At 44.2% G+C, this 26,164-nt stretch overlaps 1 protein-coding gene across 2 annotated transcripts in view; it reads left to right on the top strand.

Moving 5' to 3' along the window:
* Positions 1 to 26,164, top strand: part of LOC141089603 (brefeldin A-inhibited guanine nucleotide-exchange protein 3-like) — a 153,095-nt gene that overhangs the window by 80,341 nt on the left and 46,590 nt on the right. For both annotated transcript variants that reach the window (XM_073576113.1, XM_073576112.1), the window contains exons 3-5: positions 10,950 to 11,031; positions 12,273 to 12,404; positions 25,092 to 25,160. In XM_073576113.1, the coding sequence (XP_073432214.1) occupies positions 10,950 to 11,031; positions 12,273 to 12,404; positions 25,092 to 25,160 (283 nt within the window). The remainder of the gene's footprint in view (positions 1 to 10,949; positions 11,032 to 12,272; positions 12,405 to 25,091; positions 25,161 to 26,164) is intronic.

The following is a 26,164-nucleotide window of genomic DNA, read 5'->3' as shown; positions in this document are numbered from 1 at the left end:
TCAGCCTCCAATTTGGAGGCCGGGGTGGCTCAGCCTCCGATTTGGAGGCCGGGGTGGCTCAGCCTCCGATTTGGATGTCGGGGTCGATCAGCCTCCGATTTGGAGGCCGGGGTGGCTCAGCCTCCGATTTGGAGGCCGGGGTGGCTCAGCTTCCGATTTGGAGGCCGGGGTGGATCAGCCTCCGATTTGGAGGCCGGGGTGGCTCAGCCTCCGATTTGGATGTCGGGGTCGATCAGCCTCCGATTTGGAGGCCGGGGTGGATCAGCCTCCGATTTGGAGGCCGGGGTGGCTCAGCTTCCGATTTGGAGGCCGGGGTGGATCAGCCTCCGATTTGGAGGCCGGTGTGGCTCAGCCTCCGATTTTGAGGCCGGGGTGGCTCAGCCTCCGATTTGGAGGCCGGGGTCGCTCAGCCCCCGATTTGGAGGCCGGGGTGGCTCAGCCTCCGATTTGGAGGCCGGGGTGGCTCAGCCTCCGATTTGGAGGCCGGGGTGGCTCAGCCTCCGATTTGGAGGCCGGGGTGGCTCAGCCTCCGATTTGGATGTCGGGGTCGATCAGCCTCCGATTTGGAGGCCGGGGTGGCTCAGCCTCCGATTTGGAGGCCGGGGTGGCTCAGCCTCCGATTTGGAGGCCGGGGTGGCTCAGCCTCCGATTTGGAGGCCGGGGTGGATCAGCCTCCGATTTGGAGGCCGGGGTGGATCAGCCTCCGATTTGGAGGCCGGGGTGGATCAGCCTCCGATTTGGTGACCGGGGTGGATCAGCCTCCGATTTGGAGGCCGGGGTGGCTCAGCGTCCGATTTGGAGGCCGGGGTGGCTCAGCCTCCGATTTGGAGGCCGGGGTGGCTCAGTCTCCGATTTGGTGTGTCGGCCCTTTAAGACTCATTTGGGTGCGCTGGCCCTTTAACAATCACTTTGGCTCGTTGGCACTTTAAGAGCTAGTTTGGCTCACTGGGCTTCTTTTAATTCCACTTTGGCGCACACATTCTCTCTCAGGGGCATGTGTCATGTGATGAAGCTATATTTGCATTTGTGCTGTGGGTTTCGCTTTAAGAGCTGATATTATGTGGCAGAGGCTCTGTGCTGGGGTTCAGGTGAAGTTCGTAGGCGTTGGCATAGTAACTGGGTCTGCCTGCGCATATCAATGAGCTCAACTGCCATTTCAATCGCCTCAGGGCACGTTTTGCCATTTCCTATTGAAAAGCATTGGAGACAGTGCATTCCAATGACGGGAAAAAAAATTTTCAAACGCAAATTGCGCAAAAACTACAAATCCGATCGACACGAAAAATACTTAGCACACCTCTCATGGACGCTGGCTTCGAAACGACACCTCAACGGAGTCTGTGCGTGTAGCGGTTCGGGCCGCATTAATTGCGGAAATCAACTTAATAATAATAATAATAAGAAGAAGAAGAATAAGTTAGCAGCGTTCGGATTACAATATAGTGGTTTTTTCAAACCACTATAATAACCCCAAGATCACTGTGGCTGAGCTCCACAGATGCAGTAGGGAGATGGGAGAAAGTTCTACAAAGTCAACTATCACTGCAGCCCACAACCAGTCAGGCCTGTATGGCAGAATGGCCCGACGGAAGCCTCTCCTCAGTGCAAGACATATGAAAGCCCACATAGAGTTTGCTAAAAAAAAAAACACATGAAGGACTCCCAGTCTGTGAGAAATAAGATTCTCTGGTCTGATGAGACGAATATAGATCTTTTTGGTGATAATTCTTATAGGTATGTGTGGAGAAAACCAGGCACAGCTCATCACCTGCCCACTACAATACCAACAATGAAACATAGTGGTGGCAGCATCCTGTTATGGGGGATTTTTTCAGCTGCAGGGATAGAACGACTGGTTGCAATTGAAGGAAACATGCATGCGGCCAAGTACAGAAATATCCTGGATGAAAACCTCTTCCAGAGTGCTCTGGACCTCCGACTTGGTCGTAGGTTCACTTTCCAACAAGGCAATGACCCTAAGCACACAGCTAAAATAGCAAAGGAGTGGCTTCAGAACAACTCTGACCATTCTTGACTGGCCCAGCCAGATCCCTGACCTAAACCCAATTGAGCATCTCTGGAGAGACCTGAAAATGGCTGTCCACCAACGTTCACCATCCAATCTGACGGAACTGGAGAGGATCTGCAAGGAAGAATGGCAGAGGATCCCCAAATCCAGGTGTGAAAAACTTGTTGTATCATTCCCAAGAAGACTCATGGCTACACTAGTTCAAAAGGGTGCTTCTACTCAATACTGAGGAAAGGGTCTGAATACTTATGGCCATGGGATATCTGTTTTTCTTTTTTAATAAATTTGCAAAAATTCCTACATTTTTTTTTTTCAGTCAAGATGGGGTGCAGAGTGTGCATTAATGAGAAAAAAATGAACTTTTTTGAATTTACCAAAATGGCTGCAATGAAACAAAGAGTGAAAAATTTAAAGGGGTCTGAATACTCTCTGTACCCACTGTATATGTGCTCGCCTATAGTTGGTTGTGTTTTTTGTTTTTTTTTTACTTTGTAAGCAGAGTTTAGCAATTTTACTTGCTTTCAAGTGATTCATAAATTGCCACTTGGCACCAACTCACTCCAGTTTTTCCCAGTGTATTATTTAGTACGTTGCAATTTTTTGCACCATCTTGCAAAAGTTGCAAAAAAAGTTCAATACAGAAAAAAGATGATTTTTGACTTTGCTTTAAATTCATGAAACACATGAACTATTTTTGAAAATTTGGTGCCAAAAAAACAGCAACTAATATCACATGACAAAACATGAAGATGACTTAAAAATTGCAAATGAAGAATCTGGGATGGAGGATGTGTGATGGGTATATGGGCATGGGACTATGGGATGGAGGATGTGTGATGGGTATATGGGCACTGGACTATGGGATGGAGGATATGTATGATGGGTATATGGGCATGGGACTATGGGATGGAGGATGTGTGATGGGTATATGGGCACTGGACTATGGGATGGAGGATATGTATGATGGGTATATGGGAACGGGACTTTGGGATGGAGGATGTATGATGGGTATATGGGCACTGGACTATGGGATGGAGGATGTGTGATGGGTATATGGGCATGGGACTATGGGATGGAGGATGTGTGATGGGTATATGGGCATGGGACTATGGGATGGAGGATATGTATGATGGGTATATGGGCATGGGACTATGGGATGGAGGATGTGTGATGGGTATATGGGCACTGGACTATGGGATGGAGGATATGTATGATGGGTATATGGGAACGGGACTTTGGGATGGAGGATGTATGATGGGTATATGGGCACTGGACTATGGGATGGAGAATATGTATGATGTGTATATGGGCATGGGACTATGGGATGGAGGATAATTATAATTTGTTATAACTAACCACAGTTAGTTACTATGCCCGGGCAGCGCCGGGCTCTTCAGCTAGTAAATATATAATGTGGGTATATATAGTGACAGAATGGAGTAAAAAAAGAGTGCTACTTTAAGGCTATGTGCCCACATATGCAGAAAATTCCTGACTAAAAACCGGACTCCTTCCTGGGAAAAACGTGCGTGTTTTTTACGCATTTTTTTCCGGAGTCTCCACATTCTCATAGAATATAGTTGGAGATGCGTTTTTTTCCCAAAAATTAATAAACATGCTGCGTTTTTTTTCCACTATGCGTTTTTTTGCAGAAAAAAACGCATCATGTGCACAAAAATTGGGGAATGCATTATAAAGAATGGGATGATTAATGTATACGTTTTTTAAGCGTTTTGCAGGGAAAAGCGCTTAAACGCGAAAAAACCGCTTACGTGGGCACACAGCCTAAATAGGAGCTAATCTGTAATACTAAATCTGATAACAGCTGATTAGTTGGGGTGCCAGGTGTTGGACCCCCACCAATCTGATGTTGGTGGCCTATGTCCTAAGAACTCTTACTACTTTATTACTACTTTTATTATGTGGTATACAAATAATAATATAATACAGCAGTGAGCAGGAAACGTTACTATCAACGTTCAAATGATCTGAACTCATTTTCCGCTATTGTACAGTATAAGGAAAATAAAACCGGCTGAAATAACTGTGCACATAAATAGTCTGAGACCATAGATCAGTCCATCAAATGTATCTGTCCTTACAACCTCCTTATCAGCCTACGTTCACACATCCATGTGCTGTCTGATTTTTCATTCATAAAGCACACAGACTCTTAAATGGGACCTGCTTCAAGTCTCATTGATCTCCCACTTGGATCCTTGATTTTTACTGATGTATGAATAGATCTACGATACTTAATATATCAAATCATGTCAAGGGCCTGTGGGCACCTACCTGATCTCTCAAACTAGGGTCACCCTAGTCTATATCTGTCCCTCGGATTACTCCTGAAGGGACGTTCTCGTGTGTACGTTAAAAATCATCTGATCCCTCCCCCACCCAGAGATGTGAGGGGCTGAAGTGTATCGGAAAACACTAACCAGTCAGAGATAAAAGAAAACTACAATCATACAAATACACTCACAAAACAACAGATTGGGAAATGGAGGAGGTATAGAAAGGGGAAACCAAATGTGAGAGGATAAGGAAAAACGCGCAAACCAACTCCAAGCAGCAATCTCCAGAAAAGCTCTCCAACCCCCAACGTCAAACACTGAACTTTCTCCTTCACCACCAAACCAGGAAGTAGAACTATCACTGGCAACTCCTCAGTGCCAGTAGTAGTGATGGGCAGTCCGGCTCTTTTTGGTGATCTGGCTTTCACGGCTTCGCTCACCAAAAAGAGCCAACTTTTTTTTGGATACTAAAGGGATCCCTATTGCATACGTGCTCAGGTGTCCATACCCCCGCCCACCTACCGCATAAACTCTGCCCACTTTCTAGGAACCAATTAAATTGCTGAGTGGGAGTTTTGTTCGGGTGGGCGGAGTTATGTCTGCCGAACATCAGGATTTTATGCCCAGCGAGAGCTATTCAGGGATTTTAGTGGCTCTCACTGGGGTGCCGGTTCCCATCGTTTACAGCAGGTAGCCGGCTCTTTTTGTCGGATCGTTCGTGAACGACAGATCACTAGCCAGTAGCAAGCATGTATGCCAGAGGGGAGTTGCTAACACTGAACAGCAGAGACAATTCAGGAAGAAAAGCTCCAGGAGATGAACTGAACTAATTAACCCTTGCCATGACAGAGTAAGGAAAACATGCACTGTTTAATAGGATGGTGAAGCTATTGTAATAAGTGCTGATGCCACAATCTTCTGGCCCCTTTCTGTCGTGGTATCCCTGTGACTTTATAGGTCTGTGTGCCATCTGATTAAAAAATCTGGTAGCAGACAGACAGTTTATACGTGTGAATGTAGCCTAACATTTATGCTTGGCTTGCAAGAGTGTCATATTTTCAGTACAGTATTGACTGGCATAAGTACACAAACCCAAGAATATTAGTATATTCCTTATAGACAATGACCTCCAGATTCTTCAGGAACGCTGCCTGAAGCTGGTATCTGGCTATGCATCACATTTGCAGCAGGTTATAACAGCCAAATGGTTCGTAATTAGACATTTGTCTGAAGGGGTTGAAAAAAAGCTTCGCTTGCAATGTGTGGTTGAATACCTTTTAACCCCTTTCCGACGTTGGGCGTAATAATACGCCCATGTCGGACTCCCCCCTGTTTGGTGTGGGGTCTGGCGCTGAGCCCGCACCTTTCCAGGCACATGTCAGCTGATCTATACAGCTGACATGTGCCCCACAACAGCCATGGGTGGAATCGTGATCCACCTGCGGCTGTTAACTAGTTAAATGCCACTGTCAGTTTCTGACAGCGGCATTTAACTCGTGCTTACTGGAAGCGCGTCCTTTATCTCGCCCATCGGTGACCCCATCACATGATTGCGCGTCACCTATGGGTCGACATGAATACCAGAGTTCTCCAGCAGACCTCTATGGTTGTCATAGCCAGATTCTATGAGTGACAGCTCGGCACACAAAAAATAAGCCCTCACCCAAATGGCGCAATTTTTTTTTTTTAAAGAAAGTTTTGAATTTTGTTTTCACCACTTAGATAAAAAAGAAACAGAAGAAAAACCAGAGTAACCATAAACCACGAAAAAGTATTAAAATAAACACGAACAAATTTTATTTACACAAAACCAATAAAAACATCATTATATATATATATATATTATAAAATTGAATGTATGTGTGTGTCACCAACCAATCACGAAGCATCTTTCATTTTACCAAAGATGTTTAAAAGAAGATGAGCTGTGACTGGATGCTATGAGCAACAGTTTTCCCACTCCACAACACCTCAGCAGACAGTGACCGGGTGGGAGAAATATAGCATCCCCGGGAACATAACCTCCCAGCCATTGTCTGCCCCTCAGAAAGGAGCATAAAGCACAGGACAGAAATGAGTCCCCCCCCCCTCCCTGCCCATCTACCCATCACACATCCTCCATCCCATAGGCACATCTTCCCTCTTAAAGGGATCTCCGGTATGGAAGTTAGGGCAAATCCCTCAGCGTTCTGATTCTGACCCCAGGCTTCTATTAAAGGGATCATTGGTATGGAGGTTAGGGCAGTTCCACTAAGCGCTCTGGTTCTGACCCCAGGCCTTTCTTAAAGGGATCCCCGGTATGGAAGTTAGGACCGTTCCACTCAGCTCTGTGGTTCTGACCCCAGGGTCTCTTAAAGGGATCATTGGTATGGAAGTTAGGGCAATTCCACTAAGCACTCATTCTGATCACAGGCCCCTCTTAAAGGGATCCCTGCTACGGAAGTGAGGGTAAATCCACTCTGCGCTTTTGTACTGACCCCAGGCTTTTCTTAAAGGGATCTCTGGTATAAGTTAGAGCAAATCCCTCAGCACTCTGATTCTAACCCCAGGCTTCTATTAAAGGGATCAATGGTAAGGAAGTCAGGGCAAATCCATCTAGCGTTTTGGTTCTGACCCCAGGCCTCTCTTAAAGGGATCCCGGGTATGGAAGTTAGGGCAATTCCACTTAGCGTTCTGGTTCTGACCCAAGGCCCCTCTTGAAGGGATCCCCGGTATGGAATTTAGGATCGTTACACTCAGTGCTCCTCTTTCTGAACCCAGGCTGACGGGATGATGTGGGATATTAAGGGGAGTAGTCCGGTGGCTCTAGCTGATAGGATGATGTGGGATATTAGGAGTAGTAGTCTGGTGGCTCTGACAGGATGATGTGGGATATTAGTGGTAGTAGTCCGGCGGCTGTGACAGGATGATGTGGGATATTAGGGGTAGTTATCCGGTGGCTCTGGCTCACGGGATGATGTGGGATATTAGGGATTGTAGTCAGGTGGCTCTGGCTAACGGGATGATGTGGGATATTAGGGGTAGTAGTCTGGTGGCTCTGACGGCATGATGTGGGATATTAGGGGTAATAGTGCGATAGCTCTGGCTGACGGGATGATGTGAGATATTATAGTGAATGTAGCTATGCGGAGTGGGCGGGGCTCTACACTCAGAGATATATATCATAGTTTTGATGCCTTCAGAGTGAATCTACAATTTTCATAGTCATGAAAATAAAGAAAACTCTTTGAATGAGAAGGTATGTCCAAACTTTTGGTCTGTACTGTGTATATATGTGTATATATAATATATATATATATATATATATACTGTATGTGTGTGTGTGTGTGTTTGTGTATATATATATATATATATATTTATATATATATATATATATAATTTTATATTCATTATCATTGGTTATAGCTAACCGAATTTGTTATAACCGAATTTGTTATAACCAACCATAGTTAGTTGCTATGCCCGGGCAACACCGGGCTCTTCAACTAGAACATTTATATTGCCAAAATCAAACGGGTAGCAAGGAGGAACATTCAAAGACAAGCAGTGGGGTAACCCATAAATAATGGACAGAGTAAAAAGGCAACCAAAAACATATGAAGTACCCAGTGACTGAATCTACCTGAATACTAAATATAAAGTGCATGTGCCAAAAAAAGTTTAAGGTGCCGCAAAAAAACAGGTGCATGTCTATGTAAACCTTAAATCATGGATCAATATGCAACAGTAATACTACATGACCACTAATGGGTCATAACAGATGCTAATTGCCTCTTACCCTTGTGAAGTGAAAGATAAGGTGCCCCACTGATCTCCGATGCGCGTTTCAGCATGGCTTTCTCAAGGGGAGGAAACGCGCGTCGGGGATCTGCCAGGTGGAAATACCACCTGATAAATGATAAAATTGCGGATCCCATGTGAATGTAGTTTGTTACTTGTGGACCCTTGGCATCCCATGCTGAAATTGGGTGCAATATTATCAGAAATAATCTGAAATGTGGCAAATGAGAAAGGAAAAACTCCCTGCTATGGAAAGAAAATAACTTCTATTGTATAACATCAATTGGGGAAATTATAATTATAGGACAGACTGATAATACGAAAACAATAAAAAAAAAAAACAGAGGACATTAGTGTTTTTACCACTTTTTAATATCCAATATATGACATCAAAATATAGAGTGGGGTTATAAAGGATAGACTGCACGAGCACCATAGATTTGGGAAGTAAATTATTTTAACATAATATTAATAAGTGATTTTTTTTTATTGTTTGTCCTCCTTAGTCAGTGATTTTTGTTTAAGCAAGTGGACTTAAATGAGTTTGCTAAGTCCTCATTCAGTGACTCCACACGTGTGTGTCAACAGCTGTCTTATATAGCTCTGGCAAAATAATTAAGAGGCCACTGCAGCGTTTTATAAAAATCCGCTTCTCTACATGTCTGACAGCCATTCCAGCGTCAGTTGAATTCTAACCAGAGTACACCTCATTCTACTTAATGTGCCTCTGATTAGGTGATCACCTGAACCAAATCTTATTTAATGAAGGAAAGTTTAAAAAACCCTGATGTGGTGGTCATAATCCTCTTGCAATAGGACAAGCTGCAAGAACAGTTCGTAACAGGCTCCTAGAGGCAGGGCTCAAGTCAGGTAGAACTAGAAAAAAGCCTTTCATCAATGAGAAGCAAAGGAGAGCCAGGCTGAAGTTTGCCAAAGACCATAAGGATTGGACCATAGAGCAGGGTTCTCCAACTCCAGTCCTCAAGACCCACCAACAGATCATGTTTTCAGGATTTCCTTAGTATTGCTCAGGTGATAATTGCATCACCTGTGCAATACAAAGGAAATCCTGAAAACATGATCTGCTGGTGGGCCTTGAGGACTGGATTTAGGGAACCCTGCCATAGAGGACTGAAGTAAGGTAATCTTCTCTGCTGAGTCTAATTTTCAGTTTTGCCCAACACCTGGTCATCTAATGGTTAAACGGAGACCTGGAGAGGCGTACAAACCACAGTGTCTTGCACCTAATGTGAAATTTGGTGGAGAATCAGTGATGATCTGGGGATGCTTCAGCCAGGCTGGAATTGGGCAGGTTAATTTTTGCGAAGGACGTATGAATCAAGCCACATACAAGGTTATCCTGGAAAAAGTTGATTCCTTCTGCTCAGGCAATGTTCCCTAACTCTGAGGACTGTTTTTTCCAGCAGGACAGTGCACCATGCCGCACAGCTAGGTCAATCAATGTGTGGATGAAGGACTACCACACCAAATCCCTGTCATGGCCAACCCAATCTCCAGACCTGAACCCCATTGAAAACCTCTGGAATGTAATCAAGTGGAAGATGAATGGTCACAATTAATCAGTCAAAGAAGAACTGCTTACATTTTTGTACCAGGAGTATAAGATCACCCAAAAGCGGTGTGAAAGACTGGTGGAAAGCATGCCAAGACGCATGAAAGCTGTGATTAACAATCATGGTTATTCCACAAAATATTGATTTCTGAACTCTTCCTGAGTTAAAACATTAGTATTGTTGTTTCTAAATGATTATGAACTTGTTTTCTTAGCATTATTTGAGGTCTGCAAGCACTGCATTTTTTTGTTTTGACCGTTTCTCATTTTCTGAAAATAAATACAAAATTTATTGCTTGGAAATTTGAAGCCATGTTATCAGTAGTTCATAGAATAAAAGAGCAATTTACATTTTACTCAAAAATATACCTATAAAGAGAAAAATCAGACAAACTGAAAATTTTGCAGTGGTCTCTTAATTTTTGCCAGAGCTGTACATTGATAGCGCGAGCAGTGGTCACATATGCACCATGTCGCTCTATTCAGACAAGGAATAAAATGCCCCTTATTCTTGTGACTAAAGGTACTGTCACACTTAGCGATGTACCAGCGATATGACGCGGTCAGGATCGCTGGTGCATCGCTAAGTGGTCGCTAGTGAGCTGCCACACAGGCAGATCTCACCAGCGACATAGCAGGGGTCGGGGGTCGCTACTTACCTGTCAGACGAGGCGATCCTGACGTCCTCCCGCCTGCGTCCACACGTCGCTCGTCGTCACAGCAGGAAGCCCAGCAGGAAGCTGACGATGAGAAACGGTCCTGGACGTTCTCACGCGATCAGCGATAACCAGCGGGGGAGCGGTCGGAGGTAAGTATCAGACACAGCGATATCGCTATAACGTCACAAAAACCAGTGACGTTATAGCGATATTGCTAGCGATATCGCTTAGTGTGACAGGCCCTTAACGGGGTCTCAGTGATTGGACCCCAACCAATCATACATTTATCATATATACTGGGAATAATGCCATTAAATAGTTATATTATGTTACACGTGTGGCCTGCCAAACCTTGGTTCATATGCATTGCCCTACACTAATACAAGCCATCTTCATATTGCTGATTTCCATACATTGTATATTTGATATGACAGATAAAATTAATATGTGAAATGTTATCCTTGCAAACAAGTCATAGTATGTGGTCTGAAATAGACATTTTGAGATAATTGACAGTGAGCTATTCATGGGTTCCATCTGATAAATTTCTTCATTTATCATAGAAACTTTTTTTTTATCTACATCTTTATTTTGGTTTTTTGTTGTTTTAGGGAAAGATGCCTTCTCCCCCTTCAACTTGCTCTGGAATCTAAGAATATGAAGTTAGCACAGCAAGCACTAGCTGGCATGCAGGTAACAGTGGGGAGATCAGGTGGTATAGTATAGATTGCTTTTATTTGAGTATGTATTTGGCATTGTTGGAGGCCAGATCACAGCTCACAGTATTGATGAATTAGGTGTCTCTCCTGCAACAGTCCAGAAGCTGAAAAATAGGAATTGATTACATTTAGTATAATGAAGACCAAGGACTAATTACCAAAGGGGGTTATTGGCATCTCTCATATCTGGTGTCCATCAGGTGCTTGAGTAACTAAACCTTTTTTTTCTTATCTTTGAGTGCCTTTTTAATTGCAAGCAGGGAGTTGAGGTCTCGGTCCTGAGAACTCCCATAAGTTGCTCAAGAAAAACCCTGAGGGTTGCGCAGCGGGCAGGATCGTGCAGCCAGGCAGCGGGCAGGAGCGTGCAGCCAGGCAGCGGGCAGGAGCGTGCAGCTAGGCAGCGGGCAGGAGCGGGCAGCCAGGCAGCGGGCAGGAGTGTGCAGCCAGGCAGCGGGCAGGAGCGTGCAGCCAGGCAGCGGGCAGGAGCGTGCAGCCAGGCAGCGGGCAGGAGCGTGCAGCCAGGCAGCGGGCAGGAGCGTGCAGCCAGGCAGCGGGCAGGAGCGGGCAGCCAGGCAGCGGGCAGGAGCGTGCAGCCAGGCAGCGGGCAGTAGTTCACAGCTATGAAGCACATGCTTTCTAGGTTACAAAGTCTATGCTTTCTATTGAATCCATATCACTCTTTGTGCTCCGGGCGGCTGAGTTACACACCTCTTTGGGGTTTTTTTGAGCATTTGGTGGGGAAGTTAGGGCCTGGACCTGCACTGATCTGCTTGCAATTAAAAAGTAACTCAAATTAAAAACAAACGTGTTGAAGGTTTAGTGCCTCTTGAATTATAAGAGGCCACATGCGTGATACCTGTCAATGCCTGGCAAGAGGGCATCAGTCCAGGAACCAGTCTTTCTCCTGATGTCCTCTCTGTGACCACCTACCTTACAACCATGTATAGCAAATACTAAGGTCATGGTATAAATGCCTTTGACTATAATAACCCATTAATATAATTTTCTGCCATTTCTGATGACTTTTATACATAATGAGACCTTATTTTAGTCCATAGTGAAACCTTCTAACAGAAATATAGGCTGAACATCTTGATCTAAAATAAAGTGTCTTCTTTCTTGGATAGGAAAATGACTTTAGCTCTGGATGGCTGGTCGCACGACGATAATGACCTCAGAGCTGACTCATTGCTTCTCCGCTACTTTTTTCTATAGAAACTTCTCACCGACGACAGATTTGTATCCGTGGAAACAGAACCTGATGAACAGCAGCTGCTTAACCAAATGCTGAGTGCCGTTAAAGTGACCCCATCTCTATATGAAGATCTGCAAGTTGAAGTTATGAAAGTAAGTACTCCACAATGTGATGTCTTTTGATTTTGTGTTGAAAATAGACTCTATATGTAGCTATAGTACAGGGAGAATCACTGGAAAGAGACCCCCATTATTGTCGTGATTCCCGTTCGGGTGAAGCAGCCTGAACCAAATAATGACCTACATACCTTGACATATGTGTAATCGATTGCATTGCATGCGATGCTGGAAATGACCTCCACTTTCTGCCAGACAAATTTCAATGTGGTGCTCAATGTTCTTTAGCATATCGGTAAGCTTATCGGAGAGATTAGCAGCAATTTCACGTTGGAGGTTTCCCTTCAAATCTTCCACAGTCCGAGGCTTGTTTCGATAGACTTTTTGTTTGTACATACCCCAACGAAAGAAGTCTGGTGGTGTCAAACCATGGTGACCAAAGCTCCTTTGAATTTATTCTGTTGCCGAAAAAGAACTAAATTTCCGCCATGTTCCTGTTCCAGCCATCTGTTATGTCCAGAGGTTAAACATTCCAATGGCTGTCCGGCATCTACCTCATTGTACAAAGTAGCATGCCCCCGAGCTGGCCCAAAGCTCCAGATACTGAAGACCATGTCGTTTCTCCATCTTAGCGAGAGTCATTACAGAATATTTGAGGGCTCTTTTGAGTTAATCTATAGTTTACACATTAGTTTGCATAAAATATAGTTTCACAATTATCAAAATGTTCAGCAAGTTTCTACCTCCGCAAATGATATCATAAGTCATATAATAGGATCGGCCTGTGCAGCAGGCGGAAGATAGACTACTGCTTTGTGTGGTAAGAATCCACTCGGTCCAGTGATCGTGGGGATCCTTGTGATTTATTGCTTAGGTAGGAAATTTACAGGGACTATTTTCAATAATAAAAAAAGTATCTGTTCAGGTATTTCTGATTTAACGTTTTACCACTACAGCCATTTTTCCTTTTTCTTACCTTTTTATTGTAAGTGTATTACCAGGTGAAAAACTTCTAGTCTTGTCCACGCTTCAAGTTCTTTTCAGGCTTCATGGACATTCCTCCAGCTAATCATGAGTTATCATTTTGCGAGGAGCTACCCATGTTCCAAGTATGTTGTGTCAGGACGTGCATCAAGGGGAATGGTGGAATGTGCAGGTCCTTTTCAGATTTCTTTCCTGCCCTGCATTGATTCGAAAGATCAGTGTTAGACAGTGAGAGAGAGAACTGTGTGTCAAAGTTGACAAAAATACAGACTTTTTGTAATTTTTTTTGATAATTTACCAATCTCCTTTTAAAATCTCCCTTTGACAGGGCTTATCTTTGTTTTATAGGTTGTAGTAGCGATAGTGAACAAAAGTATTTGCCCTCCCAGCATTCATCCCCAGTCTCTATTGTTTGTCTGCAGCACTGATGTCACATCAACAGCACTGCAGCCAATCTGTGAGCTCAGTTCCTCTCTAGAGGACACGAGCCACTGAGTTCTCTAATTAACTACAGTGCTGTTGATGTGACTTCAGCACTGTAGACGAACAACAGAGACTAGGACAACAGTGGAGAGCTATCAGTGGACCCGGAGAGGGTACTACTAGAAAAAACAAAACAAAACGAGAGCTAGGAACAGCTTATAGGAACAGAAGGTGCCCATGACCAATCTGACTTTTCTGACACGTTTTGATTGACCTGTCATAAAATTATTTTGGTCACACTGTTGTGTAAAAGTAACCTTGGAAAACTCAACTACCGTATATGCTCGAGTGTAAGCCGACCCGAGTATAAGATGAAGCAGCTAATTTTACCACAATAAAACTGGGAAAACTTAATGACTCGAGTATAAGCCGGGTATACATTGTCCCTTCACCCCTGTCCTGGTATGCATTGCCCCTCATCCCTATCCTTGTATGCATGGCTCCTCATCCCTATCCTTGTATGCATTGCCCCTCATCCCTATCTGTTATGAATAGGTCACCGAGGAGGATGGCAGGAGTAGGCTAGGCCATCAGGAAACCACAAAGTTTGGTAACTTAGCGGATTGCATACCCCTAATCCTAACACAACTAGCATTAGCCGTGGAGCGTACCTACGATGCTCTAGACGCCTCAGCACAACCGGAGAGTTAACTAAGCCTAAAGCAAGAAAGGTGAAATCTAAACTGCCCAGGAGTAGAACCCCAAAGGAATAGATAGCCCCCAAACATATTATCGGTGAGACAAGATGAGGCACAAACTCAGGCAGAAAATAGACTGAGCAAATGATGGGGCCCAAACTGTCTAGACAGGATAGGATAGGAAAGACACTGTCTGCAATCACGCAAAAACCCTAAAAAATCCAACACGTCTGATGTACAAAAAACACTTGTTGTGAATTCTCTTGCTCGGAGTTCTGAGCCGAAGCTCCCTCTGCTCCCTCTGGTGGTTGCTGAGAGTAGTGGAGCTGACCAGGTGGATGGATGTTCCCCACCTGATGCCGATAATTGGAAACCTGGGATTACTGGCTGGGAGCATATAATTGAGCTGGCTGCTCTTGGCGGTTGCTGGTGATTTCCTCAGTGTGCATTTGGAGCTCTTTTGTCCCCTGCTTGATCTGCATGGTTCAGCTAAGTATTCTTTTGCTAATTCTTTGCATCTAATCTGGTTGTGTCTTTTTTTGCTTTCTGTTTTTCCGCTAGGGTTCAGCATGCTCCCTGCTGGGGGCAGCACTGGGCCCTGCTTCATATGTGGCAGCTTGTTCAGTCCCCTGTTATGTTAGTATCTTTTTGCTTGATGCCAGTTTATACCAGAGTGCTGATCTAGCGGGGGTGAGATCGTGTGATCTCAGGTTTTTTATATATCAGTAGTGTTGGACTTTTTCAGGGTTTTGTGCGTGATTGCAGACAGTATCTTTTCTATCCTGTCCTGTCAAGACAGCTTGGACCCCGCTGTTTGCTCAGTCTGTTCTCTGCCTGTGTTTGTGTCTCATCTTGTCTCACCGACAATATATGTTTGGGGGCTCTCCATTCCTCTGGGGATCTGCTTCGGGGCAGTTTAGATTTCATCTTTCTGCCTTTAGGCTTAGTTAGTCCTCCGGCTGTTACGAGGCGTCTAGGGCATCGTAGGAACGCTCCACGGCTACTGCTAGTTGTGCGGATAGGATCAGGTGTCTGCAATCCGCTTAGTTACCAACCTCTCTGGTCTTCTGGTGGCCTAGCCTGTTCCTGCCATCCTCCTCGGTGACCCATTCATAACAGAATCACCAGCCTAACCGCAGACTCTAGGGTACTCAAAAGAAGGAAAGAATTGTAAAAGAAAAAAAAGTGTCAGAATTTTTTTAATATATTTTTTTCCTCTTTTTCTCTGGGGCCGTAGGAGGATTTTTTCTTTAATGGGGACTAAGCAATTATCCGATCATGTTGAGCAGCTCGCTGCTGAAGAGCGGGAATTTCTGCCTATCTCGCTCAATCATCTGCTGTAGAACCAAAGATCCCTACTCCTGATGTGTTTTTTGGGGATCGTTCTAAATTCTTGAATTTCAAGAATAACTGTAAACTATTTCTTGCCTTGAAGCCTAGTTCATCGGGGAGCTCGGTGCAGCAGGTTAAAATTGTCATCTCCCTGCTGCGCGGCGATCCCCAGGATTGGGCTTTTTTTCTGACACCTGGAGATCCTATTCTGGCTAATGTGGATGCGTTTTTTTCAGGCCCTGGGGTTGTTGTATGATAATCCTAATGCTATTGATCAAGCTGAGAAGACCTTATTGGCATTGAACCAAGGTCAGGATGCTGCGGAGTTATACAGCCAGAAGTTCCAAAAGTGGGCGGTCCTTACTAAATGGAATGACGATGCCCTAGCAGCTCTCTTTCGGAAAGGTCTGGCAGAAACCGTAAAGGATGTTATGGTGGGATTTCCTGTCCCCTCTGGTCTTAACGACTCCATGTCATTAGTCATTCAAATTGATCGACGTTTACGTGAACGTAAAAGTACGCGAGAGGCGGTGCTGCCTTTTGAACAAACTTCTGAACCCATGCAATGTGATAGGGTTTTGGCTAGGACGCAACGTCAAGAGTTTAGAAGGCGTAATAAGTTATGCTTCTTTTGTGGGGACGCCTCTCATGTTATTTCTGTCTGCCCTAAACGTGAAAAATGTTTTGCTCACGCATTTGCCGTGGGCAGTGTACTGCTTAAGTTCCTGTTGGCAGTTACCTTGATCTGCTCCTTGTCTACTTTTTCTGCTAAGGCCTTTGTTGATTCAGGAGCAGCTTTGAATCTGATGGATCTTGACTTTGCCAAGCGTTGTGGTTTCCCCATGGTGCCCCTGAGAACCCCTATTCCCTTGAGGGGGATTGAAGCTACCCCTTTGGCGGAGAATAAACCCCAGTTTTGGACCCAGGTGGTAATGCGGGTCACCCCCGGCCATCAAGAGAATTGTAAATTTTTGGTTTTGCACAATTTACATGATACTATTGTACTGGGTTTCCTTGGTTGCAAACCGATAATCTTGTTTTAGATTGGAAATCTGTCTGTGGTGAGTTGGGGTTGTCAATGTGTTCTTAGTGACACTCTTGTTTTCTCCACCTCTCCCCAGTCTCAAGACGTTCCTGACTATTTGGCTGCTTTTTCTGATGTATTTAGTGAGAGTAAGTTCGCGTTTTTGCCTCCTCATAGGAGTTATGACTGCGCAATTGAGTTAATGCCCGGTTGTAAATTTCCCAAGGGTCGGCTTTTCAACTTATCGGTACCTGAACATGATGCTATGCGATCTTATATCAAGGAATCATTGGAGAAGGGTTATATCAGACCATCCTCTTCGCCTTTGGGTGCTGGTTTTTTCTTTGTGGCCAAAATAGATGGCTCATTAAGGCAATGTATTGACTATCGTTTCCTTAACAAAATGACTGTTAAATATCAGTATCCATTATCCCTGATTTCTGATTTATTTTCCAGAGTTAAAAGTGCTTGTTGGTTTACCAAACTTGACCTCAGGGGGGCGTATAATCTTATTAGCATCAAGCACGGGGATGAATGGAAGATGGCGTTTAATACTCCGGAGGGACATTTTGAGTACCTGGTGATGCCTTTTTGGCTCACTAATGCCCCTTCCGTCTTCCAATCTTTTATGAACGATATTTTCCAGGACCTTGTGGATAAGTTTTTGATCGTTTATCTGGATGATATTTTGATTTTTTCCAGTGATTGGGATTCTCATGTGGAACATGTCCAGACTGTGTTCCGGATTTTGAGAGAAAATTCTCTGTATGTTAAGGGATTGAAATGTCTTTTTGGTGTACAGAAGATTTCGTTTTTGGGATTCATTTTGTCCCTGTCTGCTATTAAAATGGACCCGGCCAAGGTACAGGCCATTTATGATTGGGTTCAGCCCACTTCTCTGAAGGCTCTTCAGAAGTTTTTGGGTTTTGCTAATTTCTACCGTAAATTTATAAGTAATTTTTCTGTTATTGTTAAACCTCTGACAGATTTGACCAAAAAGGTCGCTGATGTGGTAAATTGGTCTCCAGAGGCAGTCTCGGTATTTCAGGAGCTTAAGCAGAGATTCACTTCTGCTCCGGTTCTACGGCAACCTGATGTTTCACTCCCATTTCAGGTGGCGTTAGATGCTTCTGAGATTGGTGCAGGAGCCATTTTATCTCAAAAATATCCGGTAACATCTAAGATGAATCCCTGTGCCTTCTTTTCTCGAAAATTTTCTCCATCTGAACGTAACTATGACGGGGGGAATCGAGAATTATTGGCCATGAAGTGGGCATTTGAAGAGTGGAGACATTGGTTGGAGGGAGCTAGACATCAAGTTGTTGTCCTCACCGATCACAAGAATTTGATTTATCTTGAATCAGCCAAGCGCTTGAATCCTAGACAGGCTAGGTGGGCCTTGTTTTTCACGCGTTTTAATTTTGTGGTCTCCTTTCTTCCTGGCACTAAGAATGTTAAGGCGGACACCCTTTCTAGGAGTTTCTTTGCGGATTCTCTTGACGTGACCGAGCCTACGACCATTCTAAATGAGGGTGTTGTTCTTTCCACCATCTGTCCTGATTTAAGACGTGCCCTGGAGGAATTTCAGGAGGATAAACCTGAATGACGCCCTATGGGAAACTTGTATGTCCCTGACCAGTAGAGGAAAAGAGTAATGTCTTAAATTAATTGCTCTGTGTTGGCTGGTCATCCAGGTATCTTTGATACCAGAGATTTGGTGAGTCGGTCTTTTTGGTGGCCTGCCTTATCTCGTGATGTCAGGAATTTTGTGCAGTCCTGTGGAACTTGTTCTCGGTCTATGCCCTGTTCTCGTTCTAGTGGTTTGTTGATGCCGGTGCCCAGGAGGCCATGGACCCATATCTCAATGGATTTTATCTCTGATCTCCTTGTCTCTCAGAGAATGACTGTTATTTGGGTGATCTGTGATAGATTTTGTAAGATGGTCCTTCTTGTACCACTCCCAAAGTTGCCATCTTCTTCTGAGTTGGTGCCCTTGTTTTTATAAGTGGTTTACTTGCACGGGATTCCTGAGTATATTGTGTTGGACAGAGGGGTACAGTTTTGGATGGCTATTTGTTCCAAACTGGGAATTCAGTTGTCTTTCTCCTCTGCGTTTCATCCTCAGACCAATGGGCAGACTGAGAGAACAAACCAGACGTTGGAGTCCTATTTGAGATGTTTCATATCTGCTGATCAGGATGATTGGGTCTCATTTTTGCGCTTGGCCGAATTCGCGCTAAACAATAGGGCTAGCTCCGCCACTTTGATGTCTCCTTTCTTTTGTAACTTTGGGTTTTATCTTCGATTTTTCTTCGGGGCAGGTAAAAGCTTCTGCCTGCCCAGGTGTGGATTCTGTGGTAGAGAGAATGCAGCAGATTTGGGACCAAGCAGTGGATAAGTTGTCCCACTCTCAGGAAAAGGCCCAACGGTTTTCCAATCGGCATAGGACCAATGGTCCCCGGATTAAAGTGGGTGATATGGTTTGGTTGTCCTCCATAAAATATTCCAATGAAGGTTGCATCTCCAAAATTCAAGCCAAGGTTTATTGGACCTTATAAGAGTTTGGAAATCCTTAATCCCGTTTCTTTTCGTTTGGCTCTTCCAGTTACAGTTAGGTCCATATATATTTGGACAAAGACATTTTTCTAATTTTGGTTCTAGACATTACCACAATGAATTTTAAAGAAAACAATTCAGATGCAGTTGAAGTTCAGACTTTCAGCTTTCATTTGAGGGTATCCACATTAAAATTGGATGAAGGGTTTAGGAGTTTCAGCTCCTTAACATGTGCCACCCTGTTTTTAAAGGGACCAAAAGTAATTGGACAGATTAAATAATTGTAAATAAAATGTTAATTTCTAGTACTTGGTTGAAAACCCTTTGTTGGCAATGACTGCCGGAAGTCTTGAACTCATGGATATCACCAGACGCTGTGTTTCCTCCTTTTTGATGCTCTGCCAGGCCTTCACTGCGGTGGTTATCAGTTGCTGTTTGTTTGTTTGTGGGCCTTTCTGTCTGAAGTTTAGTCTTTAACAAGTGAAATGCACGCTCAATTGGGTTGAGATCAGGTGACTGACTTGGCCATTCAAGAATATTCCACTTCTTTGCTTTAATAAACTCCTGGGTTGCTTTGGCTTTATGTTTTGGCTCATTGTCCATCTGTAGTATGAAACGACAACCAATCAGTTTGGCTGCATTTGGCTGGATCTCAGCACACAGTATGGCTCTGAATACTTCAGAATTCATTCGGCTGCTTCTGTCCTGTGTCACATCATCAATAAACACTAGTGACCCAGTGCCACTGGCAGCCATGCATGCCCAAGCCATCACACTGCCTCCGCTGTGTTTTACAGATGATGTGGTATGCTCTGGATCATGAGCTGTACCACGCCTTCGCTATACTTTTCTCTTTCGATCATTCTGGTAGAGGTTGATCTTGGATTCATCTGTCCAAAGAATGTTCTTCCAGAACTGTGCTGGCTTTTTTAGATGTTTTTTTAGCAAAGTCCAGTCTAGCCTTTTTATTCTTGATGCTTATGAGTGGCTTGCACCGTGCAGTGAACCCTCTGTGTTTACTTTCATGCAGTCTTCTCTTTATGGTAGATTTGGATATTGATACACCTACCTCCTGGAGAGTGTTGTTCACTTGGTTGGCTGTTGTGAAGGGGTTTCTCTTCACCATGGAGATTATTCTGCCATCATCCACCACTGTTGTCTTCCGTGGGCGCCCAGGTCTTTTTGCTTTGATGAGTTCACCAGTGCTTTCTTTATTTCTTTCTTTCTTTCTCAAACTGTAGATTTTGCCACTCCTAATGTAGCAATTTCTCGAATGGGTTTTTTCTGTATTTGCAGCTTAAAGATGGCTTGTTTCACCTGCATGGAGAGCTCCTTTGACCGAATGTTTCCTTCACAGCAAAACCTTTCAAATGCAAGCACCACACCTCAAATCAACTCCAGGCCTTTTATCTGCTTATTTGAGAATGACATAACGAAGGGATTGCCCACACCTGTCCATGAAATAGCCTTTTAGTCAATTGTCCAATTACTTTTGGTCCCTTTAAAAACAGGGTGGCACATGTTAAGGAGCTGAAACTCCTAAACCCTTCATCTAATTTTAATGTGGATACTCTCAAATGAAAGCTGAAAGTTTGAACTTCAACTGCATCTGAATTGTTTTGTTTAAAATTCATTGTGGTAATGTTTAGAACCAAAATTAGAAAAATGTCTCTTTCCAAATATATATGGATCTAACTGTACGTTTAAGATTCATAACGTCTTTCATAAATCTTTGTTGAAAAGGTTTGTGGAGCCAGTCGTTCCCATGACAGCGCCCCCTGACCCTGTACTGGTTAAGGGTACTTTGGAGTATGAGGTGGAGAAGATATTAGATTCTTGGCTGGCTAGACGGAGACTTCAGTACTTGGTCAAATGTAAGGGTTATGGCCAGGAGGATAATTCTTGGGTCTCTGCTTCTGACATCCATGCCAAGAGATTGATTCGTGCCTTTCACCGGGCCCATCCTGATCGGCCTGGTGGCGTGGATGAGGTTTCGGTGACCCATCCTCAAGGGGGGGTACTGTTGTGAATTCTCTTGCTCGGAGTTCTGAGCCGAAGCTCCCTCTGGTGGTTGCTGAGAGTAGTGGAGTTGACCAGGTGGATGGAAGTTCTCCACCTGACGACGATAATTGGAAACCTGGGATTACTGGCTGGGAGCATATAATTGAGCTGGCTGCTCTTGGAGGTTGCTGGTGATTTTCTCAGTGTGCATTTGGAGCTCTTTTGTCCCCTGCCTGATCTGCATGGTTCAGCTAAGTATTCTTTTGCTAATTCTTTGCATCTAATCTGGTTGTGTCTTTTTTTGCTTTCTGTTTTTCTGCTAGGATTCAGCGTGCTCCCTGCTCAGGGCAGCGCTGGGCCCTGCTTCATATGTGGCAGCTTGTTCAGTTCCCTGTTATGTTAGTATCTTTTTGCTTGCTGCCAGTTTATACCAGAGTGGTGATCTAGCGGGGATGAGATTGTGTGATCTCAGGTTTTTTGTATATCAGTAGTGTTGGACTTTTTCAGGGTTTTGTGCATGATTGCAGACAGTGTTTTTTCTATCCTGTCCTGTCTAGACAGCTTGGGCCCCACCGTTTGCTCAGTCTGTTCTCTCCCTGTGTTTGTGTCTCATCTTGTCTCACCTACAATATATGTTTGGGGCTGTCCATTCCTTTGGCGAGCTGCTCCGGGGAAGTTTAGATTTCATCTTTCTGTCTTTAGGCTTAGTTAGTCCTCCGGCTGTGAAGAGGCATCTAGGGCATCGTAGGAACCCTCCACGGCTACTGCTAGTTGTGCGGATAGGATCAGGGATCTGCAATCCGCTTAGTTACCAACCTCTCTGGTCTTCTGGTGGCCTAGCTTGTTCCTGCCATCCTCCTCGGTGACCCATTCATGACAACACGGAGGTCTCACGACCTCTCACCCACTATATCAGCATTCTGGTGTGAATTGACAGCAAAGCAAAAGAGACTAATATAACAGGGGACTGAACAAACTGACACAAGCTGTAACGTATGGAGCGGGATCCAGCACTACCCCAGCAGGGAGCACTCTGAACCTTAACAGCAAAGCAGAAAGCAGAAAAAGGCAAAACCAGATCAGATGCAAAGGATTAGCAAATTAACAACTTAACTGAAAAATGCAGGATCAGGCAGGAGACGGCAGACCTCAAAATGCACAGGAAGAAACCAAATCACCAGCAGCAACTAAGGGAAGCTTGCTCACTTAAATTCTCCCAGTCAGTGACCCCTGATTTCCAATCATTGTCGTCAGGTGGCAGACTTCTGTCAACCCGGCCAGCTCCACTACCCGCAGTAACCACCAGAGGGAGCCCGACTAAGAAGTCAGATCAAGAGAGTTCACAACACCTATCCTTGTATGCATGGCTCCTCATCCTTATCCTTGTAAGCATGGCCTCCTCATCCCTATCCTGGTATGCATGACCTCCTCATCCCTATCCTGGTATGCATGGCCCCTCATCCCCCATCTTGTTAAGCATGGCTTCCTCATCCCTATACTGGTATGCATGGCCCCCATCCCCTATTCTGTTATGCATGGCTCCTCCTCTCCTTCCTGGTATGCATGCCCCCCTCATCCCTATCCTAGTATGCATGGTCCCCTCAAAGGCTTTGGCCTCAGCTGCCAGCTCCTGCCATGTGTGACCCGCTGCTCTGCCGCTGTCGCTTCCCCTCCATCTTCTGTGACCCTCAATCGAGTATAAGCCAAGATGGGCGTTTTCAGCACTAAAAATGTGCTGAAAAACTTGGCTTATACTGTAGTGTATACAGTAGATATATATGCAGTATACCCTCTGAGGCTATATAGTGGAATTTTACAACCTGGGTAGCACTGTGTGCTTACAAACCAGAAGAACCTGTCTGCTTTATAGCACCGGAGCCTCTGTTCCTTGCCATCATGTGACTGACATCTTGTGTGTGGTTGACTTGGTTTGGTGGCTTATCAGACAGATGGTAAAAACACCTACTATATGTCATTGGAAATAATATGCTAAATTCTGGAAAAGCATATGCACAACACTGCAAATAACAGCAAGCAGCAGTGCTGTGTGTGCACAGTGCGTCTGTCAGCACATTGAATATTAATGGGAGAAAGCTTACATTCACATAAGCTTACATACAGTCATTGGCAGAGCAATGGTTAAAGGGAATCTGTCAGCAGGATTTCACACCCCACACTATGTATAAGCTCATGTAGCTATTTTAGATGCGTTTGTATTATTACGCAAATGAGACTGAAAGACTATGGTAGATCTGAAGCATCTATGACTCCAGCTCTATTCCCTGCCCAGCTCTGCCTGGTAGTGTCTGTGCTGTGTGACTTCAGGCAAAGGAGCCATCAGCCAAGCAGGAGGAGCTGAATAGAGCTGGAGTGACACAAGCAGCAAATCTACAGCCTTATTTGCATATCAGTTCAAATGTTCATTTCTCAGTAATGGAGATGGCCATGTACAGATATTACTGGACTTGTCTTTGATAGAGCTACTGTACATGTACATGGGAACAGTTTGGGGAGAGGGGAATCATGCTGACAGATTCCCTTTTAAATTGCACCAAAATTCCCAATAATCCAGTGTAAACAGGTGCAGCCATTGGCAATAATTAATTTGTTTTTCACATTCTTACCTTCCATGATCACCTACACTATATCGCTTGTAGACAGTAAATTCACTCATGTAATTTAGTCGTTCGTATTGGACATAGTCAAAGATAAGAAAGCGCAAGTGATTGTGTCAGAATTCTAAAAAAGAATGCAATTGTAAAAATCTTTCCAATCGGCCCCCATTCTGCATTCTACCATTTATCTGCCTGCGTACAAGAAGCCTTAGGCTGAGTGCAGATGTACTTTTTGGACCTGCGGATTTTTCCGCGCAGAATGGAAGAAATCCGCAGGTCAAATGACCTGGATTTTTCCTCCGGATTTCTTCCATTTTTCATGCGGTTTTCATGCGGTTTTCCATCTCGGTTTTCCCCCTGCGGATTTGGTGACAGGGGAGATGGAAAACCGCACAAAAGAAGTAACATGCTGCGGATTTTGTACTGTGGGAAAACCGCGCGGAAAAATCCGCAGCGCCTGCACAGCGGTTTTTTTTTTTACATTGATTTTAAGGCTACTGTACATCACAATGCGGATATGCAACGTTTCTGCGCGTTAAAATCCGCTGCGGAACTGCTGCAAATCTGCATCGTGTGCACGCAGCCTAAGGCTATGTTCACACGTTGCATTTTTGCTGCTTTTTTAATGCAAATTTTCAGGTGCACTTTACAGCACCAGCAAAGTCTGAGATTTGAGAACTCTCATGCACACAGCTTGGGTTTTTTTTGTTTTTTTTCGGACTGTTTTGTCAAATAGTTTATTTATTTATTTATTTTTTTTTGCAAAATGCAGCATTCAGTGTTTTCTCAGAATTTTCTCACCCATAGAAACCAAACCTGGCATCAGGTTTTGCTGCATTTTTGGTGCCAAAACCTGAAGAATTTGATTCAGATTATTTTTTTATGCAGTAAATTGTATCACCATGCACAAGAGGCAAATGCACCCTGACAAAACCACAGTAAAAAAGCGCAGCAAAATCTGCTTTTTTGACGCTGCTTCTTTACTGCCAAGAGAGCAAGTTTTGCTGCAGAAACAAAGCAACGTGTGAACAAAGCCTTGGGATACTATGCGTCCAGAATTGCTGCATAATTACTGTTCTTATTTGTGTAGGTGTTACTCTGTATCACTTATACGTCTACGTTTGAGCTGAATGGCAGCTCAGTCCTGAAGATTGCGGAGGTAAGTGATGGCAGATTTATTTATGCTGAGCTATTACTAAAACTACCTTTGTCACCATTCACACTGCTCGTCTGTTTCTTGCTGCTTGCATTGTAATATTGTTATGCATCTTGTATTTAACTATTTACTAACGTATTGACGAGCGCAGCTATCCTTATAGGAAGCGTCATTTTAGTGCAACACATAACGTCAGTATGAAGGTAAAGTGTAGAACTCCCATAAATTAAAGTCTTTTTCATGGTCTGTTGTTATGTGACAATGTGAAGTACGGCCAAGTTACTTCAGGACACTAGCGATCTACTACATTATTATTATTCATGTTTATAGCGCCATTTATTCCATGGTGCTTTACATGTGAAAAAGGGGCATACAAAGACAAGCCCAATAAACATGAGCAATACAAGGCATGCACAAGTACAGAGGGAGAGAGGACCCTGCCCGCGAGGGCTCACAGTCTACAGGGGATGGGTGAGGGTACACTAGGAGAGGGTAGAGCTGGTCGTGTGGCGGTTCAATAGACTGAGGATCACTGCAGGTTGTAGGCTTTCCGGAAGAGCTGGGTCTTCAGGGTCCTTTTGAGGCTAAGTGCACACGTTGCAGAAAATTTCTGCTCAAAAACCTGAATCCCTTCCCAGAAACCGCACCTATTTTTCCGCTGCGTTTTTTGCGCGTTTTTTTGTGCGGTTTTGATGCGTTTTTGATGCTTTTTTTCCCGTAGTGGTTTCTAAAAGCATGGGAGAAGCCTAAACCGCGGAAAAATCCGCAAAATTAATGTGCATGCTGCGTTTTTTACCGCGGTGCGTTTTTTTCGCGGTAAAAAACGCATCAATGTGCACAAAAAGGGCAAAATGCATAGAAATGACTGTGCAGCTTATTTTTAGCGGTTTTATAGTGAAAACCGTGGTAAAAACCGCTAAAAAAACGCTGTGTGTAAACACAGCCTCAAGGTTTCCGTGGTAAGTGAAAGTCTGATGTGTTGGGGTAGAGAGTTCCAGATTATGGGG

The sequence above is a fragment of the Dendrobates tinctorius genome, unplaced genomic scaffold (genome assembly GCF_039654945.1).
Source record: "Dendrobates tinctorius isolate UK_male_01 unplaced genomic scaffold, ASM3965494v1 ptg000046l, whole genome shotgun sequence".
Taxonomy (NCBI): Eukaryota; Metazoa; Chordata; class Amphibia; order Anura; family Dendrobatidae; genus Dendrobates; species Dendrobates tinctorius.
The sequence above is the reverse complement of the archived record's forward strand: the minus strand, read 5'-3'. Positions and strand labels throughout refer to the sequence as shown.